The sequence below is a fragment of the Sitophilus oryzae genome, unplaced genomic scaffold (genome assembly GCF_002938485.1).
Source record: "Sitophilus oryzae breed Bouriz unplaced genomic scaffold, Soryzae_2.0 scaffold_966_pilon_pilon, whole genome shotgun sequence".
Classification (NCBI taxonomy): domain Eukaryota; kingdom Metazoa; phylum Arthropoda; class Insecta; order Coleoptera; family Curculionidae; genus Sitophilus; species Sitophilus oryzae.
In genome coordinates this window covers 536,046-555,853 of record NW_022147601.1, presented here as the reverse complement: position 1 = coordinate 555,853, position 19,808 = coordinate 536,046, and the positions used below count along the sequence as shown (strand labels likewise).

The 19,808-nt window shown below is 36.6% G+C and overlaps 2 protein-coding genes and 1 long non-coding RNA gene across 4 annotated transcripts in view; 2 read left to right on the top strand and 1 right to left on the bottom strand.

The window, feature by feature from the left end:
* LOC115891121 (sodium leak channel non-selective protein) overlaps positions 1-9,904 on the top strand; it is a 33,301-nt gene extending 23,397 nt beyond the window's left edge. For both annotated transcript variants that reach the window (XM_030911512.1, XM_030911511.1), the window contains exons 19-25: positions 2,301-2,518; positions 2,630-2,853; positions 3,465-3,738; positions 7,555-7,708; positions 7,768-7,981; positions 8,039-8,208; positions 9,708-9,904. In XM_030911512.1, coding sequence (XP_030767372.1) covers positions 2,301-2,518; positions 2,630-2,853; positions 3,465-3,738; positions 7,555-7,708; positions 7,768-7,981; positions 8,039-8,208; positions 9,708-9,815 — 1,362 coding nt within the window. In that variant the 3' untranslated portion in view covers positions 9,816-9,904. The remainder of the gene's footprint in view (positions 1-2,300; positions 2,519-2,629; positions 2,854-3,464; positions 3,739-7,554; positions 7,709-7,767; positions 7,982-8,038; positions 8,209-9,707) is intronic.
* Positions 9,905-10,475: 571 nt separating this feature from the next.
* LOC115891116 (glucosidase 2 subunit beta) lies at positions 10,476-17,344 on the top strand. Its single transcript, XM_030911506.1, has 9 exons — positions 10,476-10,749; positions 10,822-10,943; positions 11,000-11,136; positions 11,387-11,728; positions 11,803-12,018; positions 12,085-12,225; positions 12,289-12,496; positions 12,580-12,732; positions 17,250-17,344. The coding sequence occupies exons 1-9, from the start codon at positions 10,558-10,560 to the stop codon at positions 17,341-17,343; spliced, it is 1,605 nt and encodes a 534-aa protein (XP_030767366.1). The 5' UTR covers positions 10,476-10,557; the 3' UTR covers position 17,344.
* Positions 17,345-18,522: 1,178 nt separating this feature from the next.
* Positions 18,523-19,396, bottom strand: LOC115891117. Its single transcript, XR_004051759.1, has 2 exons — positions 19,338-19,396; positions 18,523-19,226 (listed from the first exon to the last, which is right to left on the bottom strand). It is a non-coding gene; the product is annotated as an uncharacterized LOC115891117 (long non-coding RNA).
* Between the last annotated feature and the right edge of the window lie 412 nt (positions 19,397-19,808).

The following is a 19,808-nucleotide window of genomic DNA, read 5'->3' as shown; positions in this document are numbered from 1 at the left end:
AAATGTTTGTTTACGCGTAATAATTTGATTCACTTTTACAAAATTTGTATTATAATATCGATATTTTTGATAAACACGTGGATTGCTCACAAATACACGTCACGTCACTACGTATTTCTAAGCCGTTCACACCTTTCGTTACAACGAGCTCGTGTGTCAGGGCCGTCTCACTAGCTCGTATGTCACGGCCTTGAATTTTTACTACCAGCGCGCGTAAAGAAGTTTCACTCCAAAATGTTTCATAAATTATGTCCTAAAATTGCATTAGCAACTAGAGATATTTACTATTCTATTATATAATTATAATTATTTATTATATTATAATTATAACAAGTACTAACCGCAACACTACATCAAAAAACTGCACACATACAGTACGTCTGTCCGTTCTGTAGCTACGGGGTATCCGTGAGAGGGGAAACGATATTCTCTCGATGTTTTTCGTAAAAAAAGAGACGACGCGTCCCATCAATAAAAAATCAACAAATTTGCAAGTAGCCAATAAAATGAGTGGGCGGAGCGATTTGCGGTGACGCACTCGTCAAATCGACGTATAAAATATATTGCTGTTTATTTAAATGTTTTTTGTCCGCATTCCTTTCATAGACACAGATCCAGCAGATGTACTGTATAAACTAGAATTCGTAAAATAAATGGCAAATAATAATTATTATTTTTACACACACCACTGGCAATAGCAGTAGAGTTTGTTTGTCTCCGAATATAATCCCCGGCCCGTCCACAATTCAATCCCAGCATCTTTTATCTTCGTCTCTTCAAAGCTAACGGCGCCGATCTCGCCTATCTCTCTCTCACAGGATTGATTGTTGGACGGGCCGGAAATCCACGTGATTGCGACGTTGCTAATTGACATATTGATAGAAACTGCAGACCTGCCGCGTCTTTTGCGTATTTTTAATGGACACAAATCGAAAAAAGCGCTCAAAAACGGTAAAATCGCAAAAAGCGATTGAGACGCAAAAAACGCAAAACGCTAAAAACGCTTTCTGTGTGGCCGTGGGCTTACTCATCAAGCAATACTACTGTTATATTAATCAATTAAGGCCGCGTGAACAAACAAAACATATACAATTTTTATATACTAATTCATTATAATAAAATTAAATAATAAACATATTGTAATTATATTCCTGCAGATTGAGTGAAAAGTTTTCTTGTGGAATATATAGTCCGTCTAGAAAGTATCCGGAAAAAAGAAAGCAAAATTACAATTATCCATATATATTTTTAGGACTTGAGTTAAAAAAATTCTAACAAATTATTAATTTTATTTACTTATACAACACTTAACTAAACGTCCAGGCCTGTAAAACTGAGCGAATCAAATCTTGTTTATTTCGTGGAGCTGCTCGTACCACTTCAATCTTCATTAGTCCCCATATGTTTTCAATGGGACTAAGGTCTGATGAAGCTGCTGGCTATGGAATTGTTGCCAAATGGTGTTCTTGCATCCAAGCTTGAGTATAGGCAGACGTATGACAGCTTGCATTATCCTGCTGAAAACGCCACCCCTCTGGATAGAAAACATGAGCCGTTTCAAGAAGAAAACTATTTAAAATATCACAATATTTTGCACTATTAACGGTTTCATCAACTATACACAGAGGTGTAGCACCACGCTGAGATATTGCTCCCCAAACCATTATTTTAGCGGGAATTTTGAAACTTGAACGGTAACATTTTCTTTTGATAGGATTTTTAGGTGGTTTCCACCAAGCTAGAAACAACTTTCGTCAGAAATAAAAACATTATTACAATTATCTTCTTGAAAACGTTGACAAAAATCCATTTTTCGCTGCCTTTGTAGAGGTGTTATTGCAGCGATTTTTTTGGCTTCCTTGGTATGTAGCCTTGTCTTTTCAGTGACATGCGGACGGTTTCTAACACACTTTTAACCATTTCTCTTTTTTTACTTGCGACATTATCTCAAATCTTAAGCCGGTTTACCTGAAATATCATTGTAACAACAGCTATTTTAGAAACGTCCAAGTTTCCTTATTTCACTGATATTTATGAAAAAAAAGTCCTTTGCCTCGGGTACAGATAACGCCATGTCTTGGAAAGCTTGGAGCTCAAAACGAAACAAAATTGAAGAGGCAACAGGAAACGCCAAAAAAAATAATTTTCAGGCGCGTTTAAGAATCGAAAGTAGGTCGAGGCAAACTAAAGTGGGTCAAGACAACTGGAAATAAACTGAAATGCGACATTAACCTCCTTCGAAGAGTTCTCCGCATAGTGTAGAGGCGGTTTAAGGAATGAAGTTTTTACATTTTTTTCAGAATGATTTGACGTATTTCATCGGATTCATGGTGGTGGTTCTACGGTTTTTTACCATAACTGGAAAGCACGCAACCTTAAAGATGCTCATGCTCACTGTGGGAGTATCGGTATGCAAAAGTTTCTTCATTATCTTCGGAATGTTCCTTTTAGTTTTCTTCTACGCACTGGCCGGTACCATTCTGTTTGGTACCGTGAAGTACGGTGAAGGTATTGGAAGGTCAGTACCAAAAAATATTTCGGTTTATTTTTTATACTAATTAATAACCTATAGAGAGTACTGTCTAAACCACCTCCTGTATGATTTTTTGAACCTTTTGAACATCCATAGGCGTGCGAATTTCCAATCCCCAGTCACTGGAGTGGCCATGTTGTTCAGGATCGTCACTGGTGAAGACTGGAACAAAATTATGCACGACTGTATGATCCAACCGCCATATTGCACTCCTGCATCCAACTATTGGGAGACAGACTGTGGAAACTTCATAGGATCCTTAATATACTTCTGCACCTTCTATGTCATCATTACTTACATTGTTCTAAACCTTTTAGTGGGTGAGTTTCGTCAAAGTATATAAAATTATATAGGTAGTATTGAAAAGTGGTCATCAAACAGGGAATGCTTAAGATGGCGCTGCTGTAACGAAAGTTCTACGTTTGAAACAGGTTTGAAAGAAGCGCCAAAAATATTTAGAACCTTTGAATAAAAATATTATAGAAGGGGCATATCAAAAAACGTTTTTTTCTGTATGATTATTTTTAATTTGTTTTTAATTTTTACGTATGTTATGCTTATTTATTTTATGTTCTTTAAAATCAAAGAAGCGATTGCCATACATTATTACAATAACATCTACAGATGCATGAGCAATACATTTATTTTTAGTAGATTGTATAAAAAAGCCTCTTTCATTATCATTTTGGCGTTGTTAAAATCTATTCTGTGCCCTGTGTCCCATGAATGCTCACAAATCTTAGATTTGTGAAAGTCGCCCTTAAATAATCTTTATTAATGTAAACAATTAAAGCAAAAAAAAAATTCATAATAATAATCATCTTTAAGTAATGTTATTTAAACGATCATAAATTGCTCGGTAATCGATGTACTGTACATATATTTATTATTTCTTTATTTGTATATACATATATTTATTTCTTTCCTTTAGCTATTATCATGGAGAACTTTTCCTTGTTCTACTCCAACGAGGAAGACGCTTTACTATCCTACGCGGACATCAGGAACTTCCAGAACACCTGGAACATCGTGGACATTCACCAACGAGGTGTCATTCCAGTAAAACGCGTTAAATTTATACTGAGACTCCTCAAAGGCCGACTTGAAGTGGACCCTCAAAAAGACAGGCTGCTCTTCAAGCACATGTGCTACGAACTGGATAAACTACACAACGGCGAAGATGTAACCTTCCATGACGTCATTAAGTATGCTTCCTTTACGAGCCTTTTTTTGCAATAAAAATAATAATTTGTTAAAACGACTCAATTTACATTACAATATGATCTAGACAATTTTACTATATTTTTATAACTTTGCAACCAAATCACTTTTGATAATACCTTATTTTGTCAAAATCAAGCCAAATTTGCTGACAACTATATATTGGGACAGCACAACAAGAAACTTGTTTAATACGGAGTTACATCACATTTCGCCTTAACAACTGCCTGAACTCTTAATGGTATTGTATTTACCAAAGATTGGCACATTTGAGGAGAAAAATTATCCCAAATTTCCTGCAGTTTTATCCGCAAAACAAAAATTGTTCGTTGAGGGTGGTTTCTTAAATATTGCTTCATTTTATGCCACACAGTTTCTATAACATTGAGGTCCAGACTACTTGCAGGATGGGATAGAACTTTTATATTATTATTACCGAACCAATTTTTAGTTGATTTTGCTGAATGGCACGATGCTCCATCTTGTTGGAAAATCTTCGTTTGGAAACAATTCTAGAGCACTAGGCAAAAGTGAGGTCTCAAGTATATGTTGATATTTTTGGGCGTTAACAGTGCCATCTATAAAATTTAATTTGCCCAAACCTCTTGCTGACATGCAACCCCAAACCATAATCCCCTTAGGAAATTTAACAACCCTCTTCAAGCAATCTTTATGAATTTAGAATTTTTTAGAATGAGTGGGAGGGGGGTTAATCACTTCGACCTTACAGATCCATTGTGTCCCCCTTTCTTGAATCATAACTCATCATACAGTCCCAGGGCTTTGACAAAAGCCAGTATCTGGGACGGTTTTATAGAGGGTAGTTCTCCATCTCCAATATCAGTCGTACCAAAATTCATGGCACGAATGGTTGTCGTCTCGGCGCACTCAGTGATGAGGTGTACTGGTGTTTCCCCCATCTCTCCCCACTGAATCTGCATTCGCCGTTTCTTCTTAGTTTCAATCTACTGAGGTGTTCATTGAGGAGACAGTGTCCTGTTAAAAACCCCGTGACAATCCGAAGATTGTTCTTACTCAGACCCAGGAAGATCTGTGATTTTTCTTGATCATAAGCCCTCAGAAACTTCTTCGAGTGTCTTAGACCGTTGCAAGATTTCCATTCCAGGTTGCGGATGGAATCTTCCAAGTTCTTGAGTTCCGCCTTGAGTTGGTTACCACTTGAAAAGCAGAACGGTTCTGGTCCAGTTAGTGGAGTGTTCGCTCCTTTCCTAGCTAGATTATTTGGATTTTCATTGCCTTCTATCCCTTGGTGAGCAGGCACCCAGAGTAGGAGGACTTTGTTTTCTTTGCCCAATTTATTCAGCTTCTCTATGCATTCTTTGACCAATTTCGAATTGATTGATACTGAGTTGATCGTTTTTAACGCTGCTTGACTATCAGACAAGATGGCTATTTCTTGTTTCCGATAGTTCCTATCGAAGATAAGTTGTACGCATCTTTCGATAGCGTAGATTTCTGCCTGTAGGATACTAGGGTAAGTGCCCATTGGTTCGGAGTATTTAGCTTTCGGCCCAAACACTCCGATCCCTATTCCCGTATTGGTTTTGGAAGCATCAGTATACCAAGTTATGGTATGGTTTTTTAACTGCTGGGCAAGCGTTTCGCTCTTCCAATCCTTTTTATTGCTCAATACTACATTGAGATGTTTCTCAAAGTTGTACGTTCTTGGCATATCGTCCACTGGGAGTTGCAGGATGGTATTTCCTTTATGAGGGTGTTCCAAGCCCCTGATCTGACAATTCTCCCAGTACTAATTCCGTTAGTGACCATTCTAATCAATGTCGCATTGGCATATCTACCAATGACAATGTGCAGTGGTGTTAGATCTAGAATGACCTCCATTGCTGCTGTTGGACAGGTTCTCATGGCTCCTGTGATGCAAACGCATGTTAGTCTCTGGACTTTGCATAGGTTTAGCCTTGCCGTCCGTTGCTCTAGTTTTGTGTACCAGGCAACTGCTCCATAAGTAATCATGGGTCTTACTATCATGGTATACATCCAGCGCAAAATGTTAGGGAAGCAGCCCCATCTATTTCCGGCCAGTCTCTGCATATCATGAGAGCCTTTATGGCTTTGCTGGTAGTGTTCTTAATATGCCTGTTCCACAGGAGTTTACTGTCCAGGGTTATTCCCAGGTATTTAACTTCCTGTGTTGGCAGTATTTCCTTTCCATCTAGTTGGATTCTTTTCAAGTTTTCAGACTTCGCCTTCTGGTGAATGGCACTATCGCGGTTTTGTCTGAGTTGATACTCAGCCCGACAGTCCTACACCATCTCTCAGTGATACGGAGTCCTCTTTGGATAATATCACACAAGGTGCCTTCATGTTTCCCCCGAGCGATCATGACTATGTCATCTGCATACCCAATGCAGTGTATTTCCGCTAGAGTTAATTCATCTAGTAGTTCATCCACCACCAAGCTCCACAGCAAAGGGGAGGTTACTCCACCTTGTGGAGTTCCTTGCGTTGTTTTAACAGCTACAGTTTTCTTCAATCTTTATGAAAGGCTTCTGCTTTATTTCGTATTATTCGTTTTCGATGATCTCCAACGCAAACATCAAATTTAGACTCATCACTAAATATGACGTTATTCCAATCATTTTGTGTCCACGATAATTTAGATTTTGCCCAATTTTAGTGATTTTTCTTTTGAATTTTTGTCAGTAGCGGTTTTTCTTCGACCTAAATAAGAATTTGTATCAATAATCTTCAGGTAATTGATTATCCACACAACCCCAGACCGCATTTATGGATATATTTTCGGCAACATTCTCTTGATATATTTAAACCAGTTACAGTATTCCATTTAACTGTTACTTCGCGAAGAGTACTTCTTCTCGCAGACTTGCAAAATTTTACTACATTTTGTCTCTCTGAGATACAACTCTTGGCCTTCCCGAACTTTTACCTTTAACGTCTATATTGGCAAATTCGCCGTATTTTTTACTATTTTAAAGACCGTGGTTTTTGGAATACTTAAATCATCAGAAATTTTTCGAATTGTTTTTCCCGTACTGTATTGACGAATGATAATTTCGCGTAGTTTTCGATTTGTAGCTTTTCCACGGACCATTACTTTGAATTAAATTAACAAAATTGAAAATTAAAAAAATTAAAATTACTTACAGTAAATCTCACTACTCGAAGTATCGAGCCACTTACAAGCTGTCAATGCTGAAGTAAACAGTTTGCGACATTTGTGACGTTTATAGCAAAGCCGCCTATGATGATATTAATTTAAAAATACTTGTCCCAACATTTAGTTGTCAGCAAATTTGTCCTTTTATGAACAAAATCCGCTACTGTAAATATGGATTGATTTACAAATTCACAAAAATATTGTCAAGTTGTTGAGGATCTATATAGCTTGCCCTGACCCGGATTCGAACTCTGAATCATCAGTTCGTAGTCGGAAACTCTACGCACTGCGCTATGGAGACATGTTTGGTTTATATTCAATACTAGAATTTAAAGGACTAATCAAAATATAGGATCTTCTTTTGCGCAGTAGGGAACGCAACGTTTACCGGCAGCCAGTCGGGCCGCATGCTGTTCTAGAGAGCATAGTAAAAGATATATCAAAGAGACTTTCCGACGTTGCTAGCTCTCGTACTAACGAATATTTTTAAGTTAATTCAAATGCAAAACCTTAAATATCTCGATACATGGAAGAATGGACTTCTACCCCTTTCAAAAATAACAGCTCATATATTTTTTTCTTAGTATCTGATGAGTTATCTAGCCTAGTATATTTTTGTTGTGTAATGTTTTTTTTTCAGTATGTTGTCGTACAGGAGTGTGGATATCAGGAAAGCCCTTCAACTTGAAGAGCTGCTTGCCAGGGAGGAATTTGAGTATATTATTGAGGAGGAGGTGGCTAAACAAACTATACGAACCTGGATGGAAGCATGCTTGAAAAAAAAGAAAGCTAATGTAAAATAACGAAAAAAAAAATAGACCAAAAAACACATTTATTTAACTTTTCCTTTCAGAGAAAAGAAAAAGAAAATAGTCTTATGGCAGGTCTGATGGCAACGAACGAAGCAATTCCTTTCATAGCGGACACGCGGGAAGAACCAAAAAACACCAATATAACCACAGAAAATGATCAGGAGCACAAAAACGAGTCTAAAGAGAATGAAGCACCGCCTAAAAAGCAAAAAATCGTGAACTTACCCAGATCGGATAGCATAGGAAGTAGTTCAGGTATGTTTTTGCATCCAGTGTGATAGAAGCCTAGAACAAAAGTGTATGATGTTCTAGGTCGAAAATATTTAGCTCCAACACTGTCCGATCCTTCGTCAAGACAAGAGAAAGAAAGAGTTCCAGCAGCTAAGAAGAAAAATAATACTACAAGACCTAATAATCCGCCTGTGAACAAGAACCTGACTCACTTGAACGATAATGAAGCCAATAAAATGCCTGCCCGTGAGGTAATATCAAAAATGTTGCGTTTATTAACACTAAAAACTATTTAAAATTCGACACTAATATTAATATGACGAATATCTCATTTATTTGAGCTATAGAAACAGTTTCAAGGTAACGTATAGTGCGTCTGTCCGTTCTGTAGCTACGGGGTATCCGTGAGAGGGGAAACGATATTCTCTCGATGTTTTTCGTAAAAAATTGGACGACGCGTCCCATCAATAAAAATTCGACAAATTTGCAAGTAGCCAATAAAATGAGTGGGCGGAGCGATTTGCGGTGACGTACTCGTCAAATCGACGTATAAAATATATTGCTGTTTATTTAAATGTTTTTGTCCGCATTCCTTTCATAGACACAGACCCAGCAGACGTACTGTACAGTACGTCTGTCCGTTCTGTAGCTACGGGGTATCTGTGAGAGGGGAAACGATATTCTCTCGATGTTTTTCGTAAAAAATTGGACGACGCGTCCCATCAATAAAAATTCGACAAATTTGCAAGTAGCCAATAAAATGAGTGGGCGGAGCGATTTGCGATGACGTACTCGTCAAGTCGACGTATAAAATATATTGCTGTTTATTTAAATGTTTTTTGTCCACATTCCTTTCATAGAGACAGATCCAGCAGACGTACTGTACGTCTACTGGATCTGTCTCTATGAAAGGAATTTTAAACTACAAAAAAATTTACTACAAAACACATTTAAATAAACAGCAATATACAGGGTGGTCAGAACTGTATTCCGGAAACTTTGGCAGCATATTCTGTAGATAAAAATAAGTAGAAAAGCTTGTATAAATGTATTTCCTAAAATGCTTAGTTTCAGAGATACTGGGTGTTGAAGTTTTATTTTTATTTCGATTTTTTCCAGATAATTTCTGAAGTAACGTCAATATTTGGATGAAAATTGGTGACTGGGAGTTTTTTGACATGAGAGCTTTAATTTTGATGTCAATATGACTCCTACTCGTGTTTGAAGAGTAATAACTTTTCGTCCTTACCTGTATAAAACTATACGAGTAAGAAATATACATTTAAGACGTTTTTTTACGTAAAAAAGGTCTCTTGGTAAAAATTGTTTCGAGGAATGGTTCTGGAGATCGATATAGTCGCTACTAAAAACACTTGGAAGAAAATTATAATAAATCGAAAAATTATTAAGGGTTTAACACCCTGTAGCTACGAAACTAAGCAGAATCGGACCTATATTGATATGAAAAAAAATCTCATTTTACGTGAGGAATCTCCCCATGAGAGATGGCACATATTTTTTGAAACACCCTGTTTACACGCGGCAGAGAGTCCACGTGGACTTGACGAGTATGTCACTAAGAAAAAGACATTTGTCGAATTTTTATTGGCGGGACACATCATCAACTTTTTTAAGAAGGAGATCGATTAAAACGGTAGTAGACCGAGCTTGGAGAACAGGGCAGTCGTCCCGTATATTCTTCTTATCGCTAACTGGTCCGTTACAATATTTTTCACATGTTTCATTTCAGATTCAAAACAACAAAACTTCAGTTCCAAAACTGACTAACGCTATGCAAGAAATCAAGGAATGGTGGAACGATCAGTTGGCTTACCAGTCTTCTAGCGAAGAAGAATAAATTTAAATGAAGAAAAAGAAATATAACTTATTGATGTTTAGGTTTAGGTGATAGAAAAATGACTGATTTTTTGTTTGAATTGTTGCCTATATTTATTATATGTTTAGAATTAATAAACAATCAAATTAACAAAAACCAACTGTATTACCAGGCAATTCCTCTATAGACTATTTCTTTTTGGTTTATCTATTACTCTTGTCTATAAGAAATTCTTATATTTTTAAATTTTATTAATATTACGCGATATTTTTAGATTAACTATCGAGATATCGGTCGAGAAACTTATAATCGCGATTACTTTCTGATCACCCCCTGTAGACAGAAGCGCGAACATGGCGTCTAGCATGCTTAGAATTTTTTCATACCTCTATATCTCTGAATCTAATACATAAAAAAGGCTAAAACCATTTCTCTGTGGCCAAAACGATCTTCATAACAAATACTAAAGCCTGATATACGCATTTTCATACTCATCAAATTTTATTTTAAAACAAGTTTATATTTTGACACACATAAATTAAAAATAATAACACTCACCCTATGTACGCGTCGTAAAAAATACTGATCTTAATCCAAAACGAACAATTTTTTAAATAATTATAAAAATAGATAATAGAAATCTAGTGTAAAGCAACCTTAATGATAATCTCAAAAATGACAGCTGAATAATTTTCTGACGTGTCTTTTGTCGGGTTATGATGTCAAATAGATTATTTTCGTGATTGATAAGCCGGCGTTTAGGATGAAACTCAACAAATTCTACGCTAATTTCAAATTAAAATGCCTGTACATTATCCTAGTTCTTATAGAATTATCAGATTCCAAGGCAGAAGTGCCCAGGCCTCGAGGGGTGGCTTTGTCTCGAGCCCCTCTGTACGACCCAGACACTAACTTTACCTGCTTCGATGGCAGCAAAACTATACCTTATAATCAGGTAAATGCAGTGCTTTAGAGTTTAAATTTGTCTATAAATTAAATTCATAACTGTAAACCTTTGAATTTTTAGGTAAACGATGACTATTGTGACTGTGAGGATAGTAGTGATGAACCAGGCACAAGTGCATGTGCAGGAGGCTCTTTTTATTGCCTAAATGCTGGATATAAACCAAGTATTTTAAAGTCGGATAGGTATGTTATTATAATTTTGTTACTGTGAATTTAAAAATCAATTTTATTATACTTAGAGTTAACGATGGCATATGTGACTGTTGTGATGGCTCAGATGAGTATTCTGGAAGAAAAACCTGCGTAAATAACTGTCAGGAAATGGGAAAAGCTGCAAGAGAAGAGGCTTTTAGATTAGCTGAGCTACTAAAAGTCGGTGAGTATCAGAGAAACATCACTATAATTTTTAAAGCTTAAAATACTTATAATAAATATGTATATTTTTCAGATGGTAATATTGAGTATCATGTTACATCTGGGCAAGTTAATGTGCTTTCTTTTTTGTTCATAACCTTGTTTGATGTGATTTTTTCAACTAACTTTGTTTTAGTGTGTTTTACAGGGTAACACACGAAAATGGGACACCCTGTACAACACAAAATATTCTAGAAAGCTTTTGTTTACAGGTAAACAACTTAGAGCGGAGCTAAGCCAAGAAGGGCTAAAAATGAAGAACGAAAAACAACAAAAATTGGGTGAATTGCAAAAACACAAAGAAGAAGCAGAAAAAATCAAATCTGAAAGAGAGGAATTGAAGAAAAAGGCCGAAGAGGTTGAAGGAAAAGCACTGGAATATTACAAAGAACTGGAAGAACAATACAAGAAACAAAGAGCCGAAAAAGAGGCCGAGAAGCTCCAACAAGAGGCCGTAGAGAACTTCAAGAAGCTGGACAGCAATCAGGATGGTTTAGTTGAAATTGCTGAACTGCAATCGAGACAGAGTTTTGACAGAGACCGTAATGGAGAAGGTAGTTTCGATTTAACTTTATTTATAACCTTATTTAGAAAAAATAAATAAATTTTTTATTTGTATCTATTACAGTTTCAGAGGAGGAGGCAAAATTGTTCTTAAACAACCAAGAGTCAGTGGATTTGGAAACATTTATCGAAAAGTCTTGGCCTTTAATGAAACCTTTTGTTAAAATCGACTCAGGGATGTTCAAACCGCCAGAAACAACATCAGAAGCCGAATCAGAAGACTTACAAGATCAAGAAGAAGAGCTGAAGGTTGAATTTGGTGAGAGTGAACATGAAGAGGGTAAATAAACTATTTTTTTTTTCTGTATGTTTTGGACACCCTGTATATGATAATATAACCATATAGGTGGTGAAGAAGATGAGGATGAAGATAACGAAAAAGAAGAACAGCCAGAAGAGCATGAAGAAGAAGAACACTACATAACTTATGATGAAGAAACTCAAAAACTCGTAGATTTGGCTAGTGAGGCTAGAAATCATTATTCAGGTAAGTTTGCGACATTTTTAAATATACAGGGTGGAAGTTCTATGTTTTATATCGTTAATATAGAGGCAGAAAAAGATGTGAGAAGTATTAACGACCAGATAAGGGATTTGGAGCAGAGTTTGAAGAAAGATTTTGGTCCTGACGAGGAATTCGCCTCTTTGGAAGGTCAGTGTTTCGACTATACTGACCACGAGTACGTTTATAAACTGTGTCCCTTCGAAAAATCCCTACAAATTCCCAAGTCCAGTTCTTCAGAAACAAATTTGGGCAGGTAAGTGTCGTATAACATTGAAATTTGGCTTAAAAAATCATGTTTTCGATCAAAACTGACCTTGAATTATTGATCAATTTTAGGTGGTCGAAATGGGACGGTCCAAACAACAACCCTTACGAAATTATGCTTTACGAGCATGGTCAGAATTGCTGGAATGGTCCCAATCGGTCGACTAGAGTAAAACTGTCCTGTGGTGCAGAAAGTAAGGTTACCAGCGTTTCCGAACCGAACAGGTAATTTTTTCTCTTTTTTTTATCAATTTTACCCGTCGATTTTCAAAGCTAAGCGACGTCAGGTGAGTTGGGCATTTGGACGGGCGACCGTTCGAAAAAAAATTCAGTATTTTATTATAAATATTTTCTACAGGGATGATTTTTTACGTGTTTCGTTTTCATTTTTACACGTAAAAAACTCTAAAAAACCGTAAAAAATTAATAAAAAGAAGAAGAAAGGCATTTCTTCTTCTCGATATTTATTTTCTATTATATTAGCCTGAATTTTGATTTCTACCAATAAAAAATATCAACAAAATGGCCAAATAGTGAAATAAATTAAAATATCCCTTTTAAAAGGCCTCATTAAAACGTAAATACCTTTGAATAAGAAGACTAAGGAAGGACCATATCAAAAATCTTAGGTCCACCCATAGAGAAAGTTAATAGTTTAGAGAGTGGCGAATCGCGTGGTAAAATGTTGGGAGATTGCGCTTTTAGTGCCCTCTACTTGGCTACAGGAACGAACTATGAAAGAGCGGGAGATTTAAATTATTATTATACTTATTATTTTTAAGGCAATTAAAACTAAGAGTGCCCTTAACCAAAAACAGTGAAATAAATGGAGATACCTACTCAAATTTTATATTATCATGATACTAAAGGATATAAATACAGCATTTTAATAAGTATTTATTAACACAAACATCCGATACGCTACTGAAGCAGGTAAGTCAAATTCAAGGATACTATATAGAGATAAGGATAGTTCGATTCCTATCTTCCTGCACTGTCAGTTTTTTTACGTCATCTACTGACCGAGTTGAAGTTGGCGCTAAAGATTTTAGACAGTGACAGTTATTTTTGCATTTGACGGACGAGCGCACAATGCGTTGGAAGATAAATTTAGCGGGACAAAAGCGTTTGGTTAGAAATAAGCCAAAAAATGTGTACTGATAAGAATAAATAGTAGACATTCCAATTGATACAAAAATGCATGAATATTCTTTGTATTTCGATACATTTTTATCAACCAAATTTGGTCGTTTTCTGCTCAGCAAGGCAGAGATCATACGAAAACAAAATATTTACAAGTGCTTATACATTTTATTAGAAAGCCAAATTATGTTGAAGATCGCCAAAGGTATGTACTTTTCTACTGTACGTATATTATTTGTTAAAATCCTTCGTGCCTTTGTTCTGCAGATATCAAACTTTCACTTTTTTTTTCAAATATCGATATATTGAATGATGTAGATCTTTTGAGTTACCAATAGTTACCAACACAGGTAGTGACAGTCACAGGGAGTTCAAGCTTAACAGGTGAATGCCCAAAAAGATTCATTTCAATCGGATAGTATAAAAACAAAACAACTCCATCAAAAGACACTGAGTTTAAAAAATTGTCTTAGATACTTACTATATATGAATTAACAATTACCGAGTGTTAAAATTAAAATTAAAATATCTATCTTATTTATTATTTTCAAAATAAAATATATTTTTTAAAATAAATTATAGAGGGTGTCACAAGATTACATATTAATTAAAAAAAACTGCTAAAGAGTATTTTGATATCATAATTTTATGTATTTGGCAATAGTTTACAATACGGTTTTTGCGTGTCATGTATAGTGTGACCAACGGATCTGTAGCTACGGGGTATCGGCAGGGGAACGCAGTTGTAAACAAAACACGCCCAATTTCATTCATAAAATAGGCATGGGCGTACGGTGTTATATGAAAATAATGTGTATCATAAATATAATACTCAGATTAATAATTTTTTTCAAAAAACTTTATGCTGTTTGAATCGTTACTGTTGAGTTAGCAGATAAACACTAAAAGCTTTTATTAAAGCTCCCTTAAATATTTTGAATCATTTTATTATTGTGTTGTTAATATAATAGAAGAAATAATTACAGCTGGGGGTTGGAACCTTTGGTGTTACACAGCAAAATAAAACACTAAATCAGTACAATACACCAAAACACTTTTAATTTTACACTGGACCACGTTTCGCTAACCATGTCTGCCATCAGCAGATGATCAAGACTGAGTCTTGAGGTATATTTATTTATATATCTGTACTAACTATATTTTTTTCTATAATACATAATTTTAGATATAACTATTTCCAGCAAAAAAAAATCTTGAAAATAGTTAACTTTGGAAGCGCAAACAAAACATAATTTTACTCATCAGTAGATCTGATATTGCCTATTACACCAGATATGGTATCGCTCCGCCAGCAGTTTTTAAAGGTTAGGTCATTGTCTACCCATATGTTACATCCAAATAGATAATACTTGGCTATATTTTCGAATTTCGCGTATATATATTTATATCTCTCTCTGCAATATAATGGGCCGCTCCATTAATATTTATCTGTTATTTTAACATTTACGCCAAAAAAATTCATTTGATTTTAATAACCCCCTAAGCGTTTCCCTGCAAAAGGAAAATTCGATTCTTCCTGCAATTTTTGCAAAAGCTTTCTAATTGTGGGGACGAGTTTGAATTCGAGATAAAATCTATTTATCAAATTCCTGACCACTTCGAAAAAGTCGTTGAGCTTTTCGACAGCAGTCTCACGTGGTCGTTTCTTTCCAGAGAGGATATCATTTTATCGGGGTTAGTTTTCAGCCTTTTTTTTATCTTCTGTGTGAATTTTTTTATAGCCGATACGCTAACTCCGGTATAAAGAAATATCCGCTCAAGTTTACGTTTAAGCGGCAACTCAAGCGAACTCTCTGTAGCTTCTTCATCGCAAACCCTATTATGAACACAAGGAAATACACCAAATGAGATTTCATCCACGTTATTATTAACTTACCTATATAAATTAGCTATTATTTCTCTTGTCTGACTATGTAGCGTCTTACCCTTAACAAATTTATTCGTTTTAAAACACAAATATACGATCAAACTTGATATTAATAATTAAAAACTACGAACGAAAAACATTATAACAAGATAACAAAACAATAAAACACAACTTAACTATCAAATATACTAAAAATATAGGAATAAAGTTTAGGATAACCGGTATAAAATAATGAAATAAAGTAATAATGATCAAAAAAATGACACCGCCACTGGATATTTCAATAGTATTCAATATTCCTACTCTTTTCAGAAGAGACCGTGAAGTTGGGGATAAAGCAAGCGAATAGGAAAGGCGTAAAAGCCATGGCAACCGCGTGGTAACAAATCCTGTGACGTACTCGCCAATCATGTTCGATGAATAGGCGGCCATGCGCGGCGATGCCGGTTTGCCAATGATATCGTTGAAAATCTTCAACTTTCATAATAGGCAGATTATACAGAATGAAAGAAATAAGTTATTAAATAAAACATATCGAACAATATGAACTACGTTAAAATTCCTTAGTAATATACGTCAGAATATATGCTAAACACATTATATATAATAAAAATATATTAAATTTATAGTTCATGTCTGGCAATTTTGCAATTTTATAGATAAACGTGGCAATATCGATTTTTTTTTCTCGCATTCCTTCCGTAGCTACAGATCCGCTGGTCAAACAGTACGAATAATATCATAGTTTTATTATCTTGTATTTATTTATTAATAAATTAAGTTGTTAATAAATAAATAAATTTAACCATATAGTTGCTATATATTAGACCATTTGCTACGTTCTTAGATTTTAACTCCCAAACATTGCTCTTGAGATTTTGTCCCGCTAAAATAACCATCCGTCGCACTGTGGAGCGCCGGTCAGGGCGTGACGTAGCATTCCACGGCGACTACGACAGCGGCGATTTGACGCGATCGAACAGTCCTTTACAATATATACAGTCCTTGAGTCAAATTAACGTATCTAAATTCTTTGACATCTAATCTTTGACAAGTAGTAAATAAAATCTAAAATGCAAGAAAAATATATAATTTAGTTAATTTAAGTGAATTTCATAATTGATCGGTTTACTACACGTATGTATATTATATAGTCACTTACTAGCGAAAAGTTGTTCCATTATTTCACTCGATTTTTGCCGAGATCTACCGCACGCTACACAACCAACTATTTTAGAGTATTTTTCGATAAATCGCGATAGTGTCACTGTTAATTTAAGTTCTGCCACAATTTCCATCTAGATTTACTACCTTTATACAACTATCAGTAGTAGAATAAATAATAAATAACATAAAACAAGCTCCGTAAAGAGTGACAAATCCACAAAATTTCAAATCAAATTCAAATGTGTCAAATGAATCGTCAAACAGAACTGTCAAGGATCCCCACCCTAGAGTCCTCTTTCCGCCCACCATGCATGAATACATGGATAGCATTATGCTCCTTCCTTAGTCTTCTTATTCAAAGGTAAACTGATACTAAAAAAATAGTTTTTTTTATACATAAAAGAACGTTTTTTTTTGCACGTAAAAGACATTTTTTTACGCGTAAAACAGATTTTTACTTTTTACACATAAAAACTACTCTTTTAAGTTAAGGATTAACAAGAACTTCTATAACACCCTGTATACGTATTATGGAATATTCTAGATGCGAGTACGCTTTCGAATTCCAAACACCGGCAGCCTGTAGGGAGGTGTCAAGTGCGGAGGGCAAAGATGGCGACTTACACGACGAATTATAGATAATATAGATATAAGACTGTAAGAAACGTGGTATTATACATATAAGATTAAATGAAATTATTTGTGTTAAAAATATCTGTCCCAAAGTTTTAAGACAGTTCGATTAAGGTTAATACCGACTTTTTATACCATTTTGGACCAAATAGTTCGTTCATAATGTGATAGGGATGGTTAGTAATAACGCCAGAATGTATGCAACCAAGAATACACTAGATCTTAAGGATGTTTTGGTTCCTCGGGCGCCACCCCCAACGTTTAAAGTGTTTGAGAGACCACTAGTGCCAATACGGGTAGCTTTTATACAGTGGAGATACCAGGGAGTGATGAGATGAAAAGAAAATAAAACACACAATTAACTACAACGTAACACTAGGTTTTTATTTAATAAATTAATTATGTACATAGGTAATCAAGGAAGGTTCACGTCCTCGAATCGTAACAATAGTGAAATAAAATGTATATTTAGAGACCCGTAAAGTAAAATTTACAATAACAACCATGTACCTCTAGAGTTTTGATCGATTATTCCCGATATGTAACTCTCTGACTGATTCTATCCCGTGAATTCAAAACGCGTTCCCGCAATGACGTTCTATTAAATAAAACGACGCGAGTTCCTGATCGGCGTCGAATTTAGCGGCGTCCTAATGAACACAGACACGTAAGTACCGGAGCAACACACTCTACTACGACGCGGCTCTCTAAACGGCGGCGACGTCGTTACAGGCGTCCGGATGGTCACAGCTAAATATTTCTCGGAACGGCGTCCGTTTTGACAACGAAACACGGACCTCGGATCGGCGTCGAAGTTAAAAGCGTCCGGGGATACACAAACGCGAGTCCTGGATCGATCGCGAAATTAACAGCGTCCTGTGGGACACACAAACGCGAGTCCTGGATCGATCGCGAAGTTAACAGCGTCCCGTGGGATACACAAACGCGAGCCCTGGATCGATCGCGAAGTTAACAGCGTCCCGTGGGATACACAAACGCGAGCCCTGGATCGACCGCGAAGTTAACAGCGTCCCGAGGGATACACAAACGCGAGCCCTGGATCGATCGCGAAGTTAACAGCGTCCCGTGGGATACACAAACGCGAGCCCTGGATCGATCGCAAACTTAACAACGTCCCGAGGGATACACAACCGCGAGCCCTGGATCGACGTAGACGTTAGCGACGTCTCGGCGAGTTGTACGTCGTTTGGATAAGCGCAGCCCGCAAACACACCGCCCGGTCAGAACAACCTCGGAATTTCGGCGAGATCCCGTCCAGCGTCACTGATGCAGGGTGCCGTCCGGACGACACACCTAATTATTAATTACCACCCAATATTAATGAAGAAAACCTACGAACTCTCGTCTCATCAACCGAAGGATACGTCAGACCGGAGCAGATGTCAGACAACCTTTAAAAGAAAAGGACATCATTCCTGGCGACCTGCCCGTAGCACAGCGGAGTCCCTTTTTGCCTGCTCGGCAATCCTGGCAATTTTAATATTAATGAAGAAAACTACGAACTCTCGTCTCATCAACCGAAGGATACGTCAGACCGGAGCAGATGTCAGACAACCTTTAAAAGAAAAGGACATCATTCCTGGCGACCTGCCCGTAGCACAGCGTAGTCCCTTTTTGCCTGCTCGGCAATCCTGGCAATTTTAATATTAATGAAGAAAACTACGAACTCTCGTCTCATCAACCGAAGGATACGTCAGACCGGAGCAGATGTCAGACAACCTTTAAAAGAAAAGGACATCATTCCTGGCGACCTGCTCGTAGCACAACGTAGTCTCTCCTTGCCTGGTCGGCAATGGTTATTCTCCCGCGCTTTTAATATCCTAACAATCTGGCAGCAGGTCACTTGGCAGGCACTCCGGACTCGAACCTCACTATTTCGCGTGCGACCACCAACTGTCTAACTGGAGCTGCTGCAGCCGAGGTACTCGACTGACGCTCCTCGGCTCAGCCTGCACTAGCAGCTCTAGGGAGAGCGAACCTCACTATTTCGCGTGCGACCACCAACTGTCTAACTGGAGCTGCTGCAGCCGAGGTACTTCGACTGACGCCCCCTCCCACTCAACCTGCACTAGCAGAGTAGGGAGAGCAAACGTTTCGGTTTTTCGCATTAAACTTTAGCGACCAAAACCGATCAAAACTCTCTTACAAAATGGCAATTAAATATTTAACTTATTTAATTCAACAATAAGAACACTAATGAAGTTCATTACAATAATGATCTAACAATAAAATACATTGACTGTCATTATTAAAAGAGAATGAAGTCTCTATTATTCTAGTATAATATTAACACAATATACAGGGTGTCCTAGAAATTTTATGAACTTCATTACAAACTTTGAAATTGTTTTGTTTACTAGGTATTTTAAAACTAAAGGGCTAAAGTGCTTATTTCCAGTGCTTTATTGTTCAACGTCTGCCAATGGGTTTAGAGCAACAAGCAACAAAT

Excerpts from the sequence above, each read along its gene's own strand:
- LOC115891116 (XM_030911506.1), top strand. The coding sequence starts at position 10,558 with ATGAAACTCAACAAATTCTACGCTAATTTCAAATTAAAATGCCTGTAC. Across the intron at positions 12,019-12,084 it reads TGAGAGTGAACATGAAGAGG|GTGGTGAAGAAGATGAGGAT; the intron begins GTAAATAAACTA and ends ATAACCATATAG. Across the intron at positions 12,226-12,288 it reads GGCTAGAAATCATTATTCAG|AGGCAGAAAAAGATGTGAGA; the intron begins GTAAGTTTGCGA and ends TCGTTAATATAG.